Source organism: Pyrus communis, chromosome 1 (assembly GCF_041283825.1).
Source record: "Pyrus communis isolate YQ-2024b chromosome 1, ASM4128382v1, whole genome shotgun sequence".
NCBI classification, from domain to species: domain Eukaryota; kingdom Viridiplantae; phylum Streptophyta; class Magnoliopsida; order Rosales; family Rosaceae; genus Pyrus; species Pyrus communis.
Window position 1 is genome coordinate 11,762,936 of NC_142565.1, and position 22,602 is coordinate 11,785,537.

The 22,602-nt window shown below is 36.8% G+C and overlaps 4 protein-coding genes across 7 annotated transcripts; 1 reads left to right on the forward strand and 3 right to left on the reverse strand.

Moving 5' to 3' along the window:
• Positions 1-3,242: 3,242 nt before the first annotated feature.
• LOC137721519 (rop guanine nucleotide exchange factor 2) lies at positions 3,243-6,944 on the reverse strand. 4 transcript variants are annotated; one of them, XM_088697686.1, is made up of 8 exons: positions 6,604-6,944; positions 5,886-6,241; positions 5,538-5,654; positions 5,284-5,438; positions 5,126-5,200; positions 4,727-5,020; positions 3,962-4,306; positions 3,243-3,759 (listed from the first exon to the last, which is right to left on the reverse strand). In XM_088697686.1, exons 2-8 carry the CDS (start codon positions 6,196-6,198, stop codon positions 3,637-3,639), a joined length of 1,422 nt encoding a protein of 473 aa, XP_088553812.1. In that variant the 5' UTR covers positions 6,199-6,241; positions 6,604-6,944; the 3' UTR covers positions 3,243-3,636. The 4 variants fall into 4 exon arrangements, with proteins under 4 accessions (XP_088553812.1, XP_088553791.1, XP_088553805.1 ...); XM_088697665.1 differs by having other exon boundaries at positions 4,727-5,200; positions 6,604-6,723; XM_088697679.1 differs by lacking the exon at positions 6,604-6,944 and having other exon boundaries at positions 5,886-6,473.
• Positions 6,945-10,267: 3,323 nt separating this feature from the next.
• LOC137719809 (Calcium-dependent lipid-binding (CaLB domain) family protein) lies at positions 10,268-11,994 on the reverse strand. The gene is made up of 5 exons (XM_068458824.2): positions 11,928-11,994; positions 11,537-11,602; positions 10,798-10,936; positions 10,525-10,660; positions 10,268-10,348 (listed from the first exon to the last, which is right to left on the reverse strand). Exons 1-5 carry the CDS (start codon positions 11,992-11,994, stop codon positions 10,268-10,270), a joined length of 489 nt encoding a protein of 162 aa, XP_068314925.2.
• Positions 11,995-15,645: 3,651 nt separating this feature from the next.
• Positions 15,646-17,193, forward strand: LOC137719471 (gibberellin 20-oxidase-like protein). The gene is made up of 2 exons (XM_068458506.2): positions 15,646-16,096; positions 16,338-17,193. The coding sequence occupies exons 1-2, from the start codon at positions 15,735-15,737 to the stop codon at positions 16,966-16,968; spliced, it is 993 nt and encodes a 330-aa protein (XP_068314607.2). The 5' UTR covers positions 15,646-15,734; the 3' UTR covers positions 16,969-17,193.
• Positions 17,194-18,377: 1,184 nt separating this feature from the next.
• Positions 18,378-22,462, reverse strand: LOC137720413 (transcription factor EGL1). The gene is made up of 8 exons (XM_068459483.2): positions 21,956-22,462; positions 21,128-21,388; positions 20,867-20,963; positions 20,701-20,715; positions 20,529-20,585; positions 19,533-20,423; positions 18,974-19,411; positions 18,378-18,731 (listed from the first exon to the last, which is right to left on the reverse strand). Exons 1-8 carry the CDS (start codon positions 22,069-22,071, stop codon positions 18,660-18,662), a joined length of 1,947 nt encoding a protein of 648 aa, XP_068315584.2. The 5' UTR covers positions 22,072-22,462; the 3' UTR covers positions 18,378-18,659.
• Positions 22,463-22,602: the final 140 nt, after the last annotated feature.

Here is a 22,602-nt window from a genome sequence, read left to right on the forward strand (position 1 = left end):
ATGAATACACGGATTGTACAAATAATTAGGACATGAGGTTGAGTTCAATTACAGATGAAGATCGAAGATGTGAGAGCAATGACCAACTAACAGATGTAGACCGAAGATGTGAGAATCATCCCAAAAGCTGAGTTATTTCTTCCTTCTCGCGCACACTTACCGTGCAATAAGCTTGTTTTATAGCGCTGTATTTTCCAGCATTATTGTTGGTATTGTTGGATGGATGTTATGCATTTCGACGAAACTGCTTTGTGATGAACGCTTAGTCTTTGCAGTGTATTCTATTCATATATCATTCAGATGCATAGAAATTCAACAGCACTTTATAAAATTTGTTTGATTTGGTTTACTGGATGCTTATGTACAAATTCATGCCGAGTTTCTCAAAACGTAGAACGGGAAATCACTAAAAATTAGCTTAATATAAGTAATTAAGCAGCCAAGTTAAATTGTTTCAAAATTCGTGGAATCAAATGTTGGATTTGCTAAGAGTGCTCGAACTCAGTTGCATTGCAGTCTCTCTATTTGTCTTGGTTTCTCACGGATCTGTCAACACAAATTACATCTTCAATCCGAGCAACAATGTTGAATGCCACACTCGCCAACACTCTTGAGTAGCGCTCTAGGGCTGCCTGCCCCTCTAAATTATTCCGAAGTAGTAGGCAAAGTGTTGGCAAAATGCATGTAAAAAAAAGGATCTAGAAAATAGTAGGCAAAGTGTTGACATAATGCTTGTTGTGTCATGACATCCATTTTGCCAACAATTTGCGATGCTTGTCATCTCGAGGCCAACATCAATGTTTTGGCATGCCACGATACGAGGGTGAGCTTGACATGCCATGCATTTTTCTAACATTTTTACACGCTAATCCTCACATCGTGACACGTGAAAACATTGCTATTAGCCTTGACACGAGCCTCGCTTCTAAATTATTTTGAAATAGTAGGCAAAGTGTTGGCAAAATGCATGGAAAAAAAAAAAGATCTAAGAAGGAGTAGACCTCGAAGCCTTAAATTATTATTATTTTTTAAATTACTACAACATAGTAGGCAATTATATATGAAGGGTTCTTACTGGTAAGAATATGTTAACTGATTGAGCTGAAAATTTACAAAGGTTATTACCGGTAAGAACGCTTGTATATTTTCAGCTCAACTAATGAGCATGTTCTCATTGGTAGGAACATGTGTAAATTTTCAACTCTACTAATGAACGTGTTCTTACCGACATGTTCATATATGACTACAATCCAGTTTTGTACTAATTTCTATTTAGGCCCCGGGGTCTCCTCTTTCCTAGATATTTTTTTTTAATTTTTTTTAATTCAATACGAAAAATGTTAGAAAAATTCATGTCATAACAAGCCTCGTGAGTTGTCGCCAGAATGCAGGGAATGACTTGTCTTGACACGCTAACCCTCCCATCGTAGCACGTCATAACAAACATCGCAAATTATCAACAAAATGCATGGCATGTCATGACATGCATTCTGACGACAATTCGCGACTCTTGTCATATCGGGACCAACAACGATGTTTTGGCATGCCACAATGCGAAGGTTAGTGTGTCATGCCATGTATTTTTCTAACACTTTGACACACTAACCTATCATTGTGGCACGCCAAAACATCGTTGTTGACATGCGATGACATGTCACATGTCTTGACAAGCCATGACTTGTCTTGACACTCTAACCCTCCCATCGTGGCACGCCATAACGAGCCTCGCGAATTTTCAACAGAATGCATGACGTGTCATGACATGCATTCTGCCGACAATTCGCAATGCTTGTCATGTTGGGGCCAACATTGATGTTTTGGCGTGCCACGATATGAGGGTTAATGTGTCATGCCATGCATTTTTCTAACACTTTGACACACTAACCTCACATTGTGGCACGCCAAAACATCATTGTTGACATGCGATGACATGTCACATGTCTTGACAAGCCATGACTTGTCTTGACGTGCTAACCCTCCCATCGTGGCACTCCATAACGAGCCTCGCGAATTTTTGACAAAATGCATGGCGTGTCATGACATGCATTATGCTGACAATTCGCAATGCTTGTCATGTCAGGGCCAACATCGATGTTTTAGCATGCCACGATGCGAGGATTAGCGTGACATGCCATGCATATTTCTAACTCTTTGACACGATAACCCTCGCATCATGGAAAGCCAAAACACCGTTGTTGGCATGCAATGACATGTCATGGCATGTATTTTGCCTATGTTTTGTGTGCTTGGCATGTGATGGGAATGCCATTGGATCAGGATGCCGTGACATGCATTGCCAACATCTAAATTATTCTAAAATAGTAGGTAAAGTGTTGGCAAAATGTTGGCGTGCCACGAGCGAGTGTTGGCATAACCATGACTTGTCTTGATGCGCTAACCCTTACATCGTGGCACGCCATAACAAGCGTCGCAAAGTGTTGACAAAATGCATGGCGTGTCATGACATGCATTCTGCCACCAATTCGTGATGCTTGTCGTGTTGAGGTTGACAACGATGTTTTGGTGTGCCACGATACAAGGGTGAGCTTGTCATGCAATGCATTTTTCTAATGCTTTGACACACTAATTCAGACATCGTGGTACGCGAAAACATCGCTATTAGCCCCGATACTAGCCTCGTTTCTAAATTATTCCGAAATGGCAGACAAAGTGTTGGCAAATTACATGTAAAAAAAAAAGGATCTAGGAAAGAGTAGACCCCGGAGCCTTAAATTGTTTTTTTGGAAATTACTACAACATAGTAGGCAATTATATACGAAGGGTTCTTACCGGTAAGAACACGTTTACTAATTAAGCTGAAAAGTTACAAATGTTATTATCGATAAGAACGTTGGTATATTTCCAGCTTAACTAATGAACATGTCCTCACCGGTAAGAACATGTGTAAATTTTCAGCTTTACTAATGAACATGTTCTTACTGGTAAGAACACGTTCATATATGACTAGTGTCCTGTTTTGTATAAATTTCTAAAAAACTAATTTTAGGCCCCGGGGTCTACTCTTTCCTAGATCATTTTTTTTAATTATTCCAAAATTGTAGGTAAAGTGTTAGAAAAGTGCATGTCGAACATAACAAGCCTCGTGAGTTGTCGCCAGAATGCATGGCATGTCTTGACAAGCTGGCTTGTCTTGACACGCTAACCCTCCCATCATGCAAGCTTCATGAAATAGAGGATTTCATGCAAGCTTCATGAAATAGAGGATTTCAGATACATAGAAATTCTACAAAACTTAAAATTTGTTTGATATGGTTTATTGGATGCTTATGTACAAATTCATGCCGAGTTTCTTAAAACGTAGAATGGGAAACACTAATTTTTTTTTTTTTTTAGTACAACGGTATATTTTACATTAAGGGAAGGGGGAAGTTCAGCTACGCCACACAATAGACAACCTAATTTGGTATCGAATTTGCCATCCACGAGATTCGAACCTAAAACCTCTCACTCACAAGTAAAGAGGAATACCACCAGACCGTAGTATTGAGTGGTGAGAAACACTAAAAATTAGCTTAATATAAGTAATTAAGCAGCCAAGTTAAACTGTTTCAAAATTTGTGGAATCAAACGTTGGATTTGAGAAGAATGCTCGAACTCAGTTGCATTGCAGTCTCTTTATTTGTCTTGGTTTCTCGCGGATCTGTCAACACAAATTACATCTTCAATCCAAGCAACAATGTTGAATGCCAAACTCTCCAACACTCTTGAGTAGCTCTCTAGCACTGCCTGCCCCACATCCTGCAAAAACGCCGATATGAAAACACTTGGATCAATTAGTCAAAATTTTACAGGTGCTCGAAGGAATCGTGTTTTACTCGTTTTCTAACAAGATATTGTCATGTCTGTCACGTTATTTGTTGAACGAATTTAGCACCTGTCGAAAATGTTCGTGTGATTCATATCGGTTAGTAACTTAGTAGTGAAAGTTGAATGTGCTTACCCTATTGCATTGGATCTTGCATGTGTCCAAGGATGTCTGAGAGAGCTCAGGATATCTCTCCTTCAAACAGAGCAGCAAGCACTCGGCTCTCTCTGCCAAAACATAATTCTTGTCATTCCAGTCTGTTTCCGACATCAGATCTTTCACCATGATCCAGGAAGATTTTGAGTTGCTCATGCACGCTTTACGCCTCCACGTGTACATCGAGGCTTCTACCCTGTCAGCAAGATCAAGTGCTTCCAGTTCAGTTGCTATGTCGAGGCAGTCCAGAAGATGGTCTGGGGAGAACTTGTCCATGGTGCACATGTAGCGGTATATGGAGTCTCCCAGAGAAGCTTTTCCGCTCTGAGAAAAATTGTTTTGTAGAAGAATAAAACCAAGTTAGATAAAACCTACTATTTTGCAAGAAACAAAACGAACCAATGTAGAAGCGAAGTGATTTCCATGTACTCGTTTTCTCCCCAGCGTACTCGTATCCATTTTTAGCCTTTGAATTGTATAATCAAAAGAAAATCAAGGGAAAAAATAAACATGGGTGTGCGGAAGGAGAAAAAAAAAAGTGCGGATATCATTTCCCTAGCTTTCCAGCATTAAATGGTTGCAATTCTTGCAATCTTATTCTTATAAACCATAGCTATCTAGCAAGTTTGTAGAATTTCATTAGGATCAACTATAGGATTAAATCGACCCCAAACTTCAAGTTAAAAGGGTTCAGGGTTCAAATTTGACCACAACAAAACTTATGTTGGTTGATTGAGGACTTACCTTCGGAAGAGTTGACATGTATGAGTCTGGGATTTCCATCTCTGCAAGAATACTGCTGTTGATTGCCATGGCTGCTTTATGAATTTGATTACAACTGTCGCGTTTGTGTTTCAAATGCTTCCTTGCCTTCTCAGACAGGCCTCCCGGAGGAACGCATGGAATAGGCAACCACCATTTCTCCTCATTCCGCTGAACAACCACCCTACGAAAAGATCCTGTTCGCGTTGAATTTGATGACATGCTTCCTTTTTCTGCATACCAGAATTCTGTATCCTGGAAACTATCAAGTACTTCCTGCCAAAAGAAAAGAAAGTCATGAACTTTCAGCCCTTGATTGAAAAAGACTTGCTCTGTTTTGAGAAAAATATGCGATTTCTTATCACACAAGGCAAGTCTTACAATGAGCATTGCATCAAGTTTTTGCAAAGCTGGAAGATTGACATAAAGATCCGATCTTGGCCTGCTTTCCATCAACTGAAAGACCGACACACAAAATGTTATGAACAAGCAAAGATAGCCGAACGTGATCCAACGAAAGTCGGGTTCTTGACAATTACCTCCACTTGTGCCCCCTCTTGTAAGTTTTGTGATATGGGGATGAGTTCTACCATGTAATCACAGACTGATAAAAGACAGTTCATCTCCCTCTTCCACATTGCTTTCTTCTCAGGATTCAATGGCTCTAGCCTCAAGTTTTGTCCAAACACCGTGGCTGCAGAAAATCCGAAAAGTTGACTCATTGAGATTGAAATCGAAAAAATCAACATATTAAGTTCTTATTCATCTTCAAAATTTGCAGACAGAGAGTTACCATAAAGGTTGGTTATCGAATTTGAGATCGTGACCGCAGTGCATACACCTTTCCCACTTCCTGACATGTCTTCACCCAACAAGAGTTTTGCGAATCTTTCTTTCATCATCTCAAGCTCTGCCAAATTGCATATTCCAATCACTTATTAGTGCTTTTAAATTGTTTTATGGTGGGGAAGTGATTTCCACACGCTCTTTTTCTTCTTCTGTGCATACTTCTGTCTATTTCTATCCCTTGATTTCCCTTTGGATTACTCCATCCAAAGGCCGGAAAAAAGGAAGGTACGCAGAAGGAAAAGGGCGTGCAGAAATGATTTCCCTCCCCTTCATAAACATAACTGAAACCCACCTGAATCAACAGCGTTGTGATCTTCAAGCTTATCATCGGAAGCATTCGTATTGTACTGCTTCATTCCAAGTCTGGTAAGAGACACCGGGTTGGATTTTACATTTGGGTAGAACCAAGGAGAAGCTTCACCAGAGTAACTGCTGTCATCCACAGACTCAGAGTAAGCCGAGGTCTCTGAATTTGTCCGGTGGTACATGAAAGAATTGCCACTTGTTGAAGTTTCTGTGAGCGAATGATCAGTTTGATCCACAGAAGAAGGTGAAGGCTGGTAACCAAGATCATAGTGTTCATCATAGCTTGGTGAATTGTCCATTGCAGCTCCAAAACTTGAGGTCCAAGTCTAAAATCACAAAAACCTGCACAGAATTTAATCATTTAAATGTAACAATTTGGGTTAGTTGTAGGACTCACAGTCCAAAAATAAGACCTGGGATTTGGTTTATATTCTACAATTTTGAATTAGAAATAAAAATGTAAAAAAGAAAGATGAAAAAAAGGTACGTATCTTATGCTTTGAAACAAAAGCAAAAGGGGTTTGAGATAGGTTTTTTGTTAGGAGGACCAAAAATAAATTATTGACTGATATGCAGCTAAAATTTAAAGCAAAAAAGCAATCTTGGAGGGATTTTTTGGGGTGAAACCAACTGAAATTTGAAAATTATTGAAAAGCAAACGGCTGATTGAAAAAAGAAAACGGTGTAACATTCTTTCTTTTTACCTTTTAATGCATGGATTTGAATTTGAACTGTTGAAGTTGGCTGAAGACCGTTTGAAATACTTCCCTCCTCCTTAGCATTTGCCTTTGATCTTCGAACACTCTTTTTTCCCTTTCTAAAAGGAAAGTTTTCCCAGAAAAATGAAGTGCTCACATCACCATGATCGTGGAAAATGTAACATGCTAGCCGTCCGATCGTCGAGTTCTTGAGTGTTGATATTAAACAGCACAAACCCAGAAGCAAAAATGCTTGAATTTCAGACAGGTGGACTGCATCTTAGTTGGACATGAACATCATGTACATATGGCTCTGCATGGTTATATTCATGAATCTCTGAGTATGTGAAATATAATAACGTTTAGAAGGGATAATAAATAATAATTTGGAAACAGTTTTGCAGATTAAATTAAGAAATAATAATTTAGTTTTAATATGGATGCATATACGTGTTGTGTATGTTAAGATTTGTATTGACTAATCAATATTTTCTTCTATAAGTGCTTGTGAATGAGACGTAACCAAATTCATGGGTCACATTTGTTAATTGTGCTTAATTATCTCCATCAAGTTGGCTAACTTTGATATCTCTGTCGAGCCTCCATTACCTCCCTCAACCTTAATCAACTTTCCTCATGCCATAATCACCTCCATCTACTTGTTTTTGGTTCTCTGATTTTTAGTCTTGTAGTTTCTTTTTGGTGGTGTGCTACGTACACCAAATTCATGCACTCACCAAATGACGTGGCACGTTTTACACCTTATAAATTTTGTTGCAATTATTAATCAAATTCCAATTTAAATTGAAGTAAAGATTTGATTGATGCAATATCATTTGGTGCAAAAATTTGGTATGCCGAGCTAGCATTATTCTTGTTGTGGTCGATTTTCTAAAGGAGATAGAGGTTGAGAGTGGTGAGAAATTGTAGAATGCTTAGGGATTGTGTGATTCTCCCTATGTCGGGGGCTTTATTTATCGTAAACCAAGAGTATATCGTAAAGTCTAAAAAGAAAAAAAGAACTCTACTTATTCATCAAATGAATTTCTCTTGATTTCCTTGGTGGGCTAATTTTGAGAAGAAACGAAAATTCCATAGCTATTATGTCTTTGGACCTAAAAATAAAAATAAAAAATAAAAAAAGTAAAATAGAACATGGGGATCTTAGTTGCAAGTTTGTGAAATTTAATATGACATATTTCAGTTAGCCTGGTCGGAGGTTAGATTAGAAAGCACATGTACAAGCTTTATATTAATCTCTTTCTAAATTTGTAATTTGTATTATTATTGGACCAACCGAAAAAATAAGACTTGAATATTGAAAGCAAAATTTTGCTTCTGAAAGTGTTGTATAGACGTGCCTCCCATAATCCATTCTTCGTGCTTTGGATGCGTGAGAAGGTTGACATACAGTAATTAATACTAGGGGATGTATCATAATTATATTTAAGGTCAAACGTTTTTTTATTCCCTCAATTGATCAATTCATGAATCTGACTCTCTATGTTGATGTTGTGCTCGTCTTGCCTGCATTATTGTTGCCTTTTTTTTTTTTTTTTTTTTTTTGACAAACGATAGTTTAGTGGATTAAATTGTTAGTTATTAGAGGAAAGAGGATCGGTAGGATCGAACTCGTCCTAAAGTGTATAGATATCTTTACATTCGGCCATTCCGGTAAAATGTCATCTGCTTGTTGCCTATATACTTGAAACCAGTAAATTCGGCCTACTCCGCATTAAAATCTCATGATATCCCAATCGTTTTATGATTTCTTTGAGACTTGGTTTCTTAATTCTAGCCTTTGAAGCCTTGAGAGATAGATAGAATAAAAATTGTCAGGCGCCGGGTGGGAAATGCTAAGTATAACGAATTGTTATTTGAATCATAACAAAATGATAAAATTAGGGGAGAAGGAATGAGAAGCACTTCTACTTTTGTTCCTCCTTTTTTTGTTTTCCTTTTTCTAGTCTAGTGTGGTGAATAATAGTCCATTTTTGTTGACTTAGTCTTTATCTAATTTTTTATTTTGTTAGATAAAACGATAGAAATTTTGTTTGATCGAAAGAGAAATATAATCGTCTGGGATAACATTGCACATTAAATTTAGAGGTTCCTTAAACTAATAAAACTCAAAATCATGAAATAAAGCCAATAGATGAAATACGAAGATTCTTCAAACCAATAAAACTCAAAATCATGACATAAAGCCAATCTAGCTATTCTGTGTGCCACCATCCATGTCGGACATGTGCCCCTTGTTCAACAATTATTCAGATGCGGAGTAACCCAACAATTTATAAGCACACTCAAGGTTTCTCTTTTCTCCCATGTGAGATTGATACTCTTAACACACCCTTCACGTGCGGCGAGTTTTCAAGCCTAGCATGTGGACAACACAAATTTGGTGGTGGAGCACCTGTGACTGTTGGATTTCACACGCATGACAACCTGCTTTGATATCAAGAAGAAAGTTGAGATTCCACCATAAAACTAATTAGTAATATAGAGAGTAGCACAACTATTTATAAGCATACGCAAATCTCTCATTTCCCTGATGTGACATTGATACTCTCAACATACGCTTATTCAACGGTGGCACTCATGATTTAAAATTTTGAGAATTAGTAGGTGTTTTTGGGTAGTGTAGGTATGGCAAAAGATTGGGCTTAGTTTTTATGATGTGGTTTTATAGTTGTTAGTTCCGCTTTTGTACGTGTTAGATTTGCTTTTATGCGATTGTCTCTCATCTGAGTCTCATATATAGTAAAGATGGTGTGATTATCCTGATACTACTCGTAGTTTTGTTGATGGTTTTGCGTGCATAGCCTCTATTATAGCGGTTACTATTGGCTTCTTTTGCAGTTTATTTTCAAAGTCAACAATACTTGTATTTAAAGAATGTTCCCTTGCTAGTTTTATTTGGTGATATTATGTGCAAAATCTATCATATGGTGAGTTATAAATTGATTGAATTTCTAGTTGCCAGGATCGAACATCTTTAGGCTTTTTGGATGTGACTTGCTTTCCTTAACTACTTCTTTGTGCTCGTCAAGGCCACATATCCACCAGTACGGTGACTATTACCTTCACCAAGTTGGCCTTATTTTTCGCTTTTGAGTCTTTGATTTAAAGACTCTCAAATTTAGTCCATGATGCCGACTGATGCCTTATTTTAAGTTTATACATTGTATTAATGTTATAATAGTTATTGTTTTAACTCAAAAATATGTAATCATTTATGTAAATATTCACCAAAATCTCTGGCCCTTTATGATTTAGGCTTCAAGTGTATGTATATCTATATGTATGGTTTCTTAATCTTGAAGATGTATCATATGTTATTATCAGACTAACAATTATCACCTAAGTTAATTATAATTCTAGTGATAAAATATTTGCAATTTGTATTGACGGATTTTTTTTAAGTGTGAAGATCACATCGTTTCGTCATTTTCGTTTCTTATTAAAACAAACAATGAATTGTTTTGAAGTATAACATGCCAATATAAAGAAAAAGAATACTAATTCCAATACATGTTATACTCATGATGTGATTCCCTACGTATGTTTATTTTTAGAATCCGTTCTGTGACAAAACAAGAACCTCCACCATAAAATTCTCCAGAAGTTGGCAATGCTCCTACAGATTGATCCTCTTGGTTTAGTCTTGTCATCTGCCGAGAGTTCCCTTGTCTCTACCACATGCGATTCTTTCTACATGCATATATAGTACAATCATCATGCAACATGTCTAGCATTGCAAAAAGAAGTTGACAAATAAACTTGAGAAATGTTCTCTTGCTGGTTAACGTACTTAACAGTCTAACATGTTACGTGCGTTGCTGGACTCAATGAGAATCCTCGATTATAAAATCTTGTTTGATTGCATGATTTATTAATTTGTCAACAATGTAAGTATATACGTACATTTGCAGTAAATCGAAATCCAATTTTTATCTCTCCTTTATAGGTGTCATCTTCAAGCACCACATTGTATGGAGCTGGTTTTAGTTCAATAAATCCTGTGTCCTTTCCCTCAGTAACTATCCCACCAAGATGAATCCTGCATGGCAGAAATTAAAGCTCGTTGTTGAGAAAAAGAAAAGATTAATGATTAATTAGCAGAAAATGAGATTTAGGAATAACGTGCACATAATTTAGTTTACGGTAAAAACGAGAGATATTAAGGCATTTAAGTACATGGTTTCACCAACAAATCCAGCATCTGTGAATAATTCAGTGTCCATAATTCTGAGTTTGAGATGAGTCAACTTTTTCCAATTTGATAAGGGGAATTCAAACGTGAATTTTTCATTCCAGCTAACTCTTTCATCTTCATCTGCATATGCATCACAGAACCCAATTTAATTAATTAGCTAAGGAATGCTGTATGTATATGTATATCGGCATATTTGTCGATTTTCCCTTGACCTTGTATAGAGCTGTCAATTTCTCCCGTGAACTTTAATTTTAACTGATTACCCCCTTTGAACTTTTATAGTTGGCCAATTTCCCTTTTAACTTTAATTTTAGTTGATTACCTCCTAAATTTTTATAAATAGCCAATTTCCCCCCTAACATTAAATTTTAAAAATTCTCATCCATCTTAATCACGAAAACAACACATGACAACTATATGAGGGCAAAAAGGATGAAAAATTGGATGGATGAAAAATTGAATGAAAGTTTTTAAAATCTAAAGCCAAGTGAGGAATTGGCTATTTATAAAAGTTCAGAGAGGTAATTGGTTAACGTTAAAGTTCAAGATAAAAATTGGCTAATTAAAAAAGTTCAATAAGTAATAGGCTAAAATTAAAATTCAATGGGAAATTGGCAGCTGCATACAAGTTCAGGAGCAAATCAACAAATACCTCCTATGTATATATAGCATATATAATAATCCAAATGGGAGTCCAGAGAAGAATAAATTTAAGAACACCTGATGATTGCTTGCTTCTGTATTCTTGATTTCCACACTTTATGATCACGTAGTAGGATGGTCTACCTGTAACAGTAATTTTGGAATTTTCGATTTAATCCCTAAATCAACCAATACCAAGTGTCCACAAAGGGACACTTTAGCAGTAATTGAGCGTAATTTGTCCAACACGCTCAAATATTAGCTCAAATATTAGTTCGAGAATATTTTATCTTTTTACATAGATTTCCTAGTACGCGTAGTGTTGATTTGTAGTAAACATAAGTGAAATCTACTGCTGTGTGATAATCCCCGCATGAATTTTACTAAATCTTAGCGCATACAAAATCTACAGGAAAATTGCTCCTTTCGAGAAGGATGGAGAGTTTAAAATCATATAACCATGGCTTACCAAGAAGATTTGTATGCCTAATGTCTTCAGCATCAACAAGAAGCACTTCAAGAGTTCCTCCTTTCATGGATGGCGGCATGTGGGCATTCACTCATATTTCACATAAAGTACTTGTATGGTATATATAATGTTGTAATATAATTAGAAAATGAAACTAATGGTGCATGGCAGGTTCACTAATTAATTGGACGTTTAAAGGACTAAGTCTGAGCGTTTAAAGAAGCCATTCATAGATGTTTCATGTCATTGAATTAAAACATGTTTTTTTTTTCTGGTATTAATGTAAAAAAAAAAAAAAAAACCGTTAAAAGATTGAATTGTAACCGTATTTGTTTTCACTTAGTTGGATGAGGTCTTATTTAACTTTTATAAATGATGAAGACGATATATATTTTTGATGTGTTTATTTCCTCCAATGTAACAACAAACAAAACTTTAAACTGTGCAATTTTGTACAAGGAGCTTGTAGCTCAAGTAATTAAGGACGTCTATTCCTACACCTGAGTGTTTGGTTTGATTTCTCTATGTCAAATCTGATGGGTTGTGCCTGACTTGGGCTCATTATGGGCCAAGCCAAACAAGGCCCAAGAAAAAAGTTTAGTATTTGCCCTTGGAACTAAAAAATATGCTCAATTGCTGCCACCCTTACGAATCGACGTTGCATATGTATTGAAATACTGTCCGTTTGCTAAATGCGCGTTGTTATCGTCACCACTCGGCATTCCTTTTCTCTGACGCAATCCATCTTCACCACTTGCTTGGGCCATGGATGCTATCGATGATCTCCCCACCTTGGGCCTTTGATACGTTTCTCGTGGTCTGCTGGTCTATCAGCGGACCTGGGGTGCTCGAAACACAAACTATGGTCAGGTTCCTGTGAGTCTCCTAATGTTACTGTTGCTCGAACCCTCCACTAGTGACAGGAATTCACCTCCCTCCCCAAAGCCATCTCTCCTCCTACTTGGCATCCTCCGCCCCCCAAAAAGTGGCTCGCACCACCATCTGGCAACTTGAAATTGAATGTCGACGGTGCTTGGAATGTGGACAGGAGAATAGGTGGCTACGGCGGGGTTTTTCGCGATGATCGGGGCTGCTTTGTAGCGGAAAAATGTGGTCATTTCTTGAACGCTTTCTCTCCACTTCAGGCGGAAGCTTTGGCTTTCCGTGAACTTCTGGTTTGGGCGTCAGTTAGGGGGTTTTCAAAATATCATATTTGAGTCAGATTCCCTCCGGATTGTGGAGGCTTTGAAGGATCCTTCCCCCAATCTGTCCTTAATTGGTCAGGTTGTCAAGGACATCATGACCCTTCTCTTCTCAATCACTGGAGCTTCATCAACCCATGCTCGATGCCAATCCAATGGAGTTGCTCACCGGCTTGACCGTGTCGGCGTTACATCTAGTCAATCTAGTGAATGGTTGGTTACACCCCAAGTGTAATCGTTGATTTACTTGTCGAGGATATTGTATCGCCTTAATTGGCTTTTGTAACACTAATAGAACTTATCAATCCACTATCGTTACATTTACCAAAAAAAAAAAAACTCAAATACTTAGTTTAGTTTAAGCATGTTGTAAAATCGACAGTGTGTGCAATGAAATAAATGAAACAAGACTTAAAATTTATAAGGTTCTTCTACAGTCAGTGTGACTAAAGTACATCCTCGGAGCAGTAGTAATGCTTTCATTATAATTTAGAATAATAGAAGTACAAAATAACTCTCACTATTCTCTCTTCTCCTCTTCCTCTCTTTTTCTTTCCTCTTTCTTCTTTCACAATCTCTTCCGTGAACTTATTACCTTGGAGTTGTGTGGGGTTTGTATTTATATAGAAAATAAGAGTAGTGTGCAATGAAAAGACAAGTTGCTCGTTATTTAATTTTTTAAGTGGACATCCACTGTTTTACAACAATGCACAAAATGTAAACAATTATAGCCTAGTGCCTAGTGGGATTTGCCAACGTGGTATAAATAAATTAATAGTCAAGTTAAAAGTTTCACATTGAATGCTTCTTTGACAATTAGACGGGAATGATGGTGCAGGATTGCAGAGGGAATTAATAGCTCAAATTTCCTTGCTTTATCTGGATAACGACAATTTAAAAAAATGCAATTGGCTAAAATAATGCAAAACAAAAGAGTAGTGCTAAAATAATGCAATTTTCGATCATTAGATCGAATAAATTACAGAATATCAATGATAAAAAAATTAATAAGAATGTGTGGAAGATAAAATTAAATGTGTAAATAGCATTATCCAAACTAAATTTTGATTGTCAAATTGATTAGACGTTTTTATACATTCTCTGAATCACCTCTATGGAATCACCATTTTACCCACATATACCCTTTTTTTTAACATTAATTAATTCAGCACTTGTATTTTATAGAATCATTAGAACACCCAATTTGCCTAAAGAAAAAGAGGTGATCTAGCTTTTCACAATTGTCCTCATTTGCTTGAATTGTTCATCATGGTTTCATAGAAGGAAAAAGACTCCAAAAGATATTGGCACTTAGCTTGCTTTTGATTTTAAGCTACCATTTTGGCCATCGTTGATTTCTAGATTAATTACAAAAAAAAGAGTCATCATGGATATTGCTTTAATTTGTGCCAAATGTGTAGCTCATTGGCTTTGCTTGCTCGCTTTGTTTTGTATAATTTTTTAATTTGTTTGATTTGAGGACGTTCCTGTTAGTGAATGCTCTCAATCAAAGTTCAAGTCTTTCTCTCAGTTGTTATTTAAGTTTATCATTTAAATAAAGTTTTTTCTTGTACCATCGAGGCCTAAAAGATAAACCAAGTGACATGCGTCTTTGATTTGTTTCCTGTGGAAAACTAGAGTGGCAGACATGCAATGATACACTTTATATACATAATTTTCACTCAGGTTTCACGTGGTTTTCTAGCTTCTACTTCTGTATACGCTTTGCTAGTCAAAAACGTTTTCCAGGAATATATAAGGTGAACTAGTTCTTTTTTAAAATTCAAGTATGATATTCATTTCATAAAGGGAACACGTATAATTAGAGGAAAATGTGCTAATTAATTTAATTATAAGCTGTTAATTTCTTTCTTATTATTATATTCAAAGTTGATAGTCTAAAACACTTAATTTTTCGTCAACTTAAGTCACGTGACTTGCATGTGAAACATTTTAGATGGTAATACTGTCATTTTCTCACCTAAAAGCCTTTAAAGTTGCATACTTGGAATCTAATTTCTAATTTACCCTCCAAAATTCTCTGTACACTCTTTTTTGAAAAGTTAAGTCCTTAGACTCATGAAAAATTACCATCTACCCTCCAAAGTGTATCACGTGACTTAAATTGAGGAAAAATTTGAATAAAATAGCATCAAATCTAATATTAGGGATTTAATTGGCAGCTTTTAACTTTAAGGACTGATTTTTCTGAAAAATAGTTTATAGACCTAATTTTCACTCAGATAATAATTCAAAGATATATATATATATACACACACACACATACACACACTGTGTGTTTTGTGATTGCGCGCGCGCGCTAACCAGAGAACCCAGAAGCCATGCATAACATGCTAACAGAATTTAAGAAAGTCCATACATATGACCTGGATGCCTACTTACAGCCTGTACTCTTGGCTACTTGTAACTGCAAATTAAATTATTTAATAGCTTCCTTCATGAGAAAGCATATCAAGATAATCTATGTGCTACCCCATTTGATAAGACTTTAACCAAGCATCTATTTAATAACTTAAACCCCATGTGGACAAAGTAACCTTTTTATCTACATCCTAGGCTCTAGACTCTACAAACTCTAGATGCAATGTCAGAAATATTTCAAACTTCTGTTAAACTCCCCATGCTAGACATTTCTCAGCCAGTATTGCACCCATCTTCTCTATCCTCTCTAGCTGAAGCCTTCAAAACATGGGGCTTCTTCCACATCACCAATCATGGGATCTCCAAAGATCTTTTCAGAAACCTATATTCGCTGTCAAATGACCTGTTCAGCCTCCCTTCTGATACTAAACTCAAACTTGGTCCTTCCTCTTCTGCCAAAACTTATACCCCTCACTTCATAGCCTCTCCCTACTTTGAAAGTCTTAGAGTTTCTGGCCCCAAGTTCTTTGATTCTGCTCAAAGTTCTGCACAAGTTCTCTTTGACCAACACAACTCTGAATTCAGGTATTATATCTGTAAAATATATATATACTGTATATATATATACATGTATATGTTTATGTAAATAAATAAAGATGCTTCTATTTACCTTTTCTTTATGTATATTTTTCTCCATCCTAATAGTTTAAAGTGCTCAGACCTTCATCCGAGGTCCTCTGTTTGATTTTCTCCTGCTTAATGTTGATTGTATCGAAAGAGATTTTTCCTGAGGTATATTTGCTTTTTGATTATTTGTTTCTACTAGTGAAATATTACAAGAATATGGGAGCAAGATGGCAGAACTATCGAAGAAGATCGTAAAGATTGCGCTGATGAGCTTGGGGGATGGATTGGAGAAGAAACATTACGAAACCGAATTCAAAAATTGCCATGGTTACTTGAGAGTGAACAACTACTCAACCCCTCCAGAAAGTTTGGAAGATCAACATCAAGAAGTTGAAGGACTTGGAATGCACACTGACATGAGCTGTGTGACAATTGTGTACCAAGAAGAAATCGGAGGGCTTCAAGTGAGATCAAAGGAGGGAAAGTGGATGGACATAACTCCATGTGAGGGGACCTTGGTGGTGAACATAGGAGACATGTTTCAAGCTTGGAGCAATGATAATTTGAGGTCATCAGAACATAGAGTCATTTTAAAGCAGCCGAAAAATCGGTTTTCGTTGGCCTTTTTTTGGTGTTTTGAGGATGAGAAGGTGATATTTGCACCAGAAGATGTGGTGGGAGAAGGGAATGAGAGGATTTACAAGCCATTTGTTTGCTTGGATTATTTGAAGTTCAGAGAGAGCAATGAGAGAGGGAAGTTCGAAAAAGTTGGGTTTACTGTGAGGGATTTTGCAGGGATCAAAAACAAAATTACCAACTGTGAAAGTTAAAAAAGGAAAATTGAACTCTCTCTTGTAATTAGTGTATGTGATTAAATTTGTATGTGCCTGTGTGCTTGTGCTTGGGGAGCTTTGACTTGTCTATATAGTTGATAGGAGAAGGATTTACAGTTGGAAAACCCAACTTCCAACTTATAAATAGTCCTTGTATTTATCAATATTGTCCTAAGATTATGGTCCTTATTATAAGCATGTATTCAATCCGACGATCGAAAATTGGAAAGTGTGTGGCAAAAGTAAGGTTCTAAAAAAAAACTAGGCGTTAGTCAGACGACATGATGGGGCCTAGCGCCTAAGCGAACTAGCCTGATTTAAGTAAATCTATTATATTTCGTGTATATAAGTGTCTGTCTATACTTAAAATATATATAATTTCATCATAAACTACAAAGTAGAATGATATATATATATATATATATATGTTATGAAGTATTGGAACATAATATAATGTGTGTTCATTTCAGTATACAACAAGTCCCTAATAATTTATTGTAAAAAATAAAATGCAAAATGAAAGTTATCTATTTTCTGTCTAAGTGAGTTGCAACCTAGGCGGTCTAGGCACTCTTTCTTAATTTTCAAACGCCTAGATATTAATTAGGACGGTAGCCAGCCGTCTAGTGCCGAACAGTGGAAAAAAGTAAAAATGTGTGTGCATAACACCACCCTATATATTCAATTTGTTTGTTCATGTTTCACTTAATTCACGTTCCTTTAACTTAGGAATAGTTCATATCCCCTTTTTACCATTCTCGGTCTCTTTCTATCTATCTTCTCAAGTGATAAATGATGTAAGTGGTAGTTTATTCGGAGTAGAATTCTCTCCCTTCCTATTTCCCTCCCCGTCTCTCCCCTCTCTCACATTTTCCATTTTGTCTTTCCCTCTCCATAAAAAATTAATATAAGATGTTGATGTGGCTTAATCGTGACCGTTCAAATAAGAGGGGAGGAATGGGAAGAAAAAAAAGAAAGGAGAGAATCATACTTCAATTTCTTCTTCGTACCGCATTATATTTCTTTGAAGAATTAATGAAAAAATTATTTAATTTTGATAAATGAAGATGGTGGCAACTTGGCATTATTGTTTGCCAATGCATTTCAAATGAAGTAATCCAACTCCAAGTTACAATTTAGCCACATATTCAATGATGCAACCATTGAACTGTAAGCCATACATTGAAAAAGTCCCCCTTTTGTGCGGTGCTGATTAGGCCACAAAGTTTACTTAAGACATCTAATTTATTGATTAATGAACACATTATCTTTAATTCTTTGTCTCGAAAATGAAGGAGATCCCAAAATTGCTACACATCATTCGCAAAAATTTTACGGTGCTTCGGAAGTGGAGAAAAACTTAATGTTGATTTGTTTTGAAACATTTACAGTGGCAGTAACAGAAGTAACAGAGAAAAACTTATTACTTCGTTAAAATCACATCAGATACTAGATAAGTTACATTGGAATTTGGATGTTCCATTTGTCCATCACATTCCACGAACAAAGTTACTACTAGTGAAGCCTAGTATCCAATTACAAGGTCAAACAGTAAAAATAGGAATGCATGTTAGAAACCAGATCAAACTGCCCCAGTTACTGCTACAGATTTATCATCAAGTAGCTACATTACTCTCCCTGCCTACAGAAATCCTACAACTACAAGTTTATTAGCTTTCTCCGGCTTCTCAACACTTGCCGGCAATTTTCCAAAGCGCCTGCTTAATCATCCCCACCGGTGAGATCGCCGCTCCTCGAAACTGAAACCAATTCAGAAAGAGAACAGTTAATGTAGCAGCATCAGAATGTTTGGATATGAAAGCAAATCAACGTGAAGAATTAATGTTCAAATGGAGGACTTATGGATGTTGGATTGACTAATAATGTGAATGATTTGGGACGGGCATTTTAGATCAATGGATATGTTCTAGAGCCGGTTAGAATGCAACTACTAGTACCATTAAACATATTGTATTACGCCAGAAGGCTCAGAAGTACAAACCTTTGATTTAAGGTTCAACGTGAGAACACCGTCAAGGGTGGATGATTGGACAGAGTGTGCATCTAAGTACAGATTGTTAATGGCATCCATTATATCAAGCAAGATATATTCCCGGTAGGGGCATCTCATCCCTATCACAACCTCCTGCTCTTTTACACACACTTTCACATCTAGTGGCAAGCTTTCTCCGGGAACAAGCCTATTGAGATACGGGTCAGTTTCGTCGATGTCACAGGCCTTTCTCTTGTTTAATAAAGACTTTTTCACATTGTCCATCTTTGTTTTATCATAGTTGATTGATGTCTTCTCTACCCTGTTCAGGAATTTCCTTCTAGCAATCGCTTCCACGGTGTCCATGGAGGATTCCATCTCTTCTGCCCGTGCCCCAAGCTCTTTCAAGTACTTGATCGTATCATCAAGGATCGAAGCTTTATCAACCTGAAACAAAAATCAGTAAATTCAAATTATGGAAAGTATGTCCTTGCTAAATAGTAAATAGTACATGACAGAACATGAAGATTTAAGTCAAAATAAATGTAAATATGGTTTTCAAAGTTACCTCAGTGATGGAAGGAACCATTGACCTGAGGACAAACAATTTTTCACTCTCTCTCATTTTATCATGTTCCCTGTGAATATCGTCACCTTGCAAATTCGGAAGCACATTTTTTCCCGTATTTTCTTTTCCGGTCGCCCTAGGAGAGCGAACACCAGACATTAAAGGAACTGTGAACAGAATCTTCTTTAATATCTTCTGATGTACTGTTGGCCTACAACCACCAACAACTCCTTTCTTCCATTTCATAAAACTGGATTTGCAATCTCCATCACAAAAACATGGATTTTCAATCAACTTCGTTGAGCTTGCCAGAAGAGCAGAAAGAGTTCTTTTGTAGTGTACATGTTCATCAACAGATCCGAGATCCAAGGAACTTAGTTTTGCGTCATTGAAGTTTTGAAGTTCCTTTACATTGACGTGGTTCGCATTCTCGCATTTAGCAGAAGAGTGAGCCTTTCCTTGATTAACAAAAGCTTCAGATATGCAGTCACTAGAATTCATGGAATCTTGAACGCTGAAGTCTTCATCCATGAAATGCCAACTCTGAACCTGAGAAGCCGCATTGGTACCTTCAAGCATCATGGAGTCTTCTGTCTGATGATTGTGATCACAACCATTAGAACATCCATAAGGAGAGTCCATGTTGACCTCTTCATGGTTTCCATGTAAATCGTTAATTCCCCTGTGATGAAATTTGATTTCTTCCGAAGGGGAATATAGGTTCTCTAAATCCAACGTATCAACTACATCATGGTCAACCTTGGCAACTATTTGCTCTGAATCATCGTCTGCTTTATGAGGGGCAGAGGAAGATTTCTCACAGCAATCGGGCTTTGAAAAATCTAGTAAGGAAGCCTTGATGTGTTGAATGAGATTAAGGTCCTCCATTACCTTTAGATATCACACAAGGAGAAGAATTACTTTAACGAAGACACAACTTAAGACAGTTAAAATAAATGGAAATTGAAAGTAATTTAACTAAAGAAGAGAAATTACCAGCTCAGTCACACCTAGCTCAATGACACCCCCCAGGTAGGGAAAGCAGACTACAGTCTGAAAGCAAAAGCGTTAAAAAAATATCACACTGATGACGTCGTGAAGTAAACTAACAAATAAAACATAATGTGAAATGAACCAGAAGATGAATACCACGGAGGAATCACTATACCTGAACAGATGCACTCTGTGAGCAACCATTGATATCCATCCATAGAAAAACAAGTGAACAGAGAAAACAATACCAGTCAGTTCACTTTCCAGCTCTTAATATTAGACAATCATAGGAGCTGAAATTAGCAGTAACTTCAAACAAATCACAGCCAAGAAAAACCAACCTTCGCCAGCAAAGAGCGAGAGAAAACTTTACTATCCGCATGTTGAGCATTGCACAACCAAATGGTCTGCCCAGTTGCCAATGCTCTTCCTGGCAAACTATACAGAATGTGGAGAACTAAGTTACAAAATCATAATATGGAACATATAAGCTGACATGAAATCTAAAAGCGAAAGAAAGGAAAACACATAAATACATGCAAAGAGAAACATTAAGCAACAATGGAAATTTTTTAAACCAGTTGAAGAGATCAGTACAGTACCCTTCGCCAGGATTGAATACGAAGGACATGCAAAGCAAGTAATACCACTCGGCATCTGTGAGATCTTCCGGGGACAATGCAGCAGAAGGCGCCTTAGCTTGCTGCTCAGCCTCAGTCTCACCGTCTAGAAGAGACTTATACAGCTCTCTGAGTTGCACATTCCTCTGTAAACCCATTTTATCGGTTTTAATTTCCACGCCTTCAACTGTTTTTCGGGTTTTGATGTCTCCATTGTAGTACCCTTCACCCCATTCCAGCACCCTACAAAATAGTGATCATAATTTAAAGCTAAACACAAATCATCCTGAGCAACAATAACTGATACCCACCTAAGAAAACCAAAAACATGGGTTGAAATTTGTTGAATTCCTAGCCAAGTAGGCAAGTACTTTACCCTGTAAAGAGGACATTTTCACTTTTCAAACTACCATTTACCAGTTTTCCTTCCAAATTAATTTTATTCTTTCGCTTTCAAAGGGATTTAAGCTCAAATGCAGGACCTGAAATTCGCTTTACCGGAGCGTTTAAGTACTTAAACAACATGAGATCCATATTAATCTCATCCATTTTTGTACTGCAGAACAACTCCATTTCCAGTACAGAAAAAACTAGTATACCCCATTTAGCCTAGGTCTCACTAGAAAGGGAAGTTGGTATATCTTGGACACAAAAACTTTTCCCATAAAATGTACAAACAGATAGCATTCATCCAAATACTTAATTTAACCACCATAAACATCCCCACACAGAAATATCAGAAAACAAGACAAACTGAAAATTGTTCACCAAAGAAACCAAATTAAAATTAATATTAAAAAAGCATATTACCCTTGTTGTGTAGTTGACAAGGACCAGAAAATTGCATAGCTCCACTTAATACTCCTCACAGCAACAGCAAACTGTTTTCTCAGATTCTCTGGCACCCTCTCATGGTTCTGAGCCATATTTTCCTACAAATGTAATTCAACTTACACAAGGAAAAAAACCCACCAAGCTCATCAGCCAAGAGATAAGAAAACTTGGGTTTTTATTCTGGAATTTGGTTTTAGCTGAATGCCATTAGTGATTTCTGCAGAAAACCCATGAATTATATCAGAGTTTTGGGGGGGATTTCAGTGAAGTATGGCATATATTTCAGAGTTCTTTGGAGGCCAGAAAACCAGAAGGCTACAAAATTTAGGTTTGGAATTTATCTTGGTTCTATACTCTACAAGAAAACTGTGAAGTATGACTTTTTGTGGTGGTGGTAAAGCCAATGACTGGACTGGCAATGGAATGAAAGTGTGTTGGATTAAGTAATTTATATTCCTGTGAAACAAAAGGAGTAATTTACTTGGTTCCAAACCCAATGTTGGACTTCACTTCTTAATGAGGCTTCTGTATTTAGAAACCATATATTTTTATTTGTCCTATCAGCATTCTACAGTATCTATACTATTTATTTATTAATAGAACATTTTTTTGTTAATTAAAAC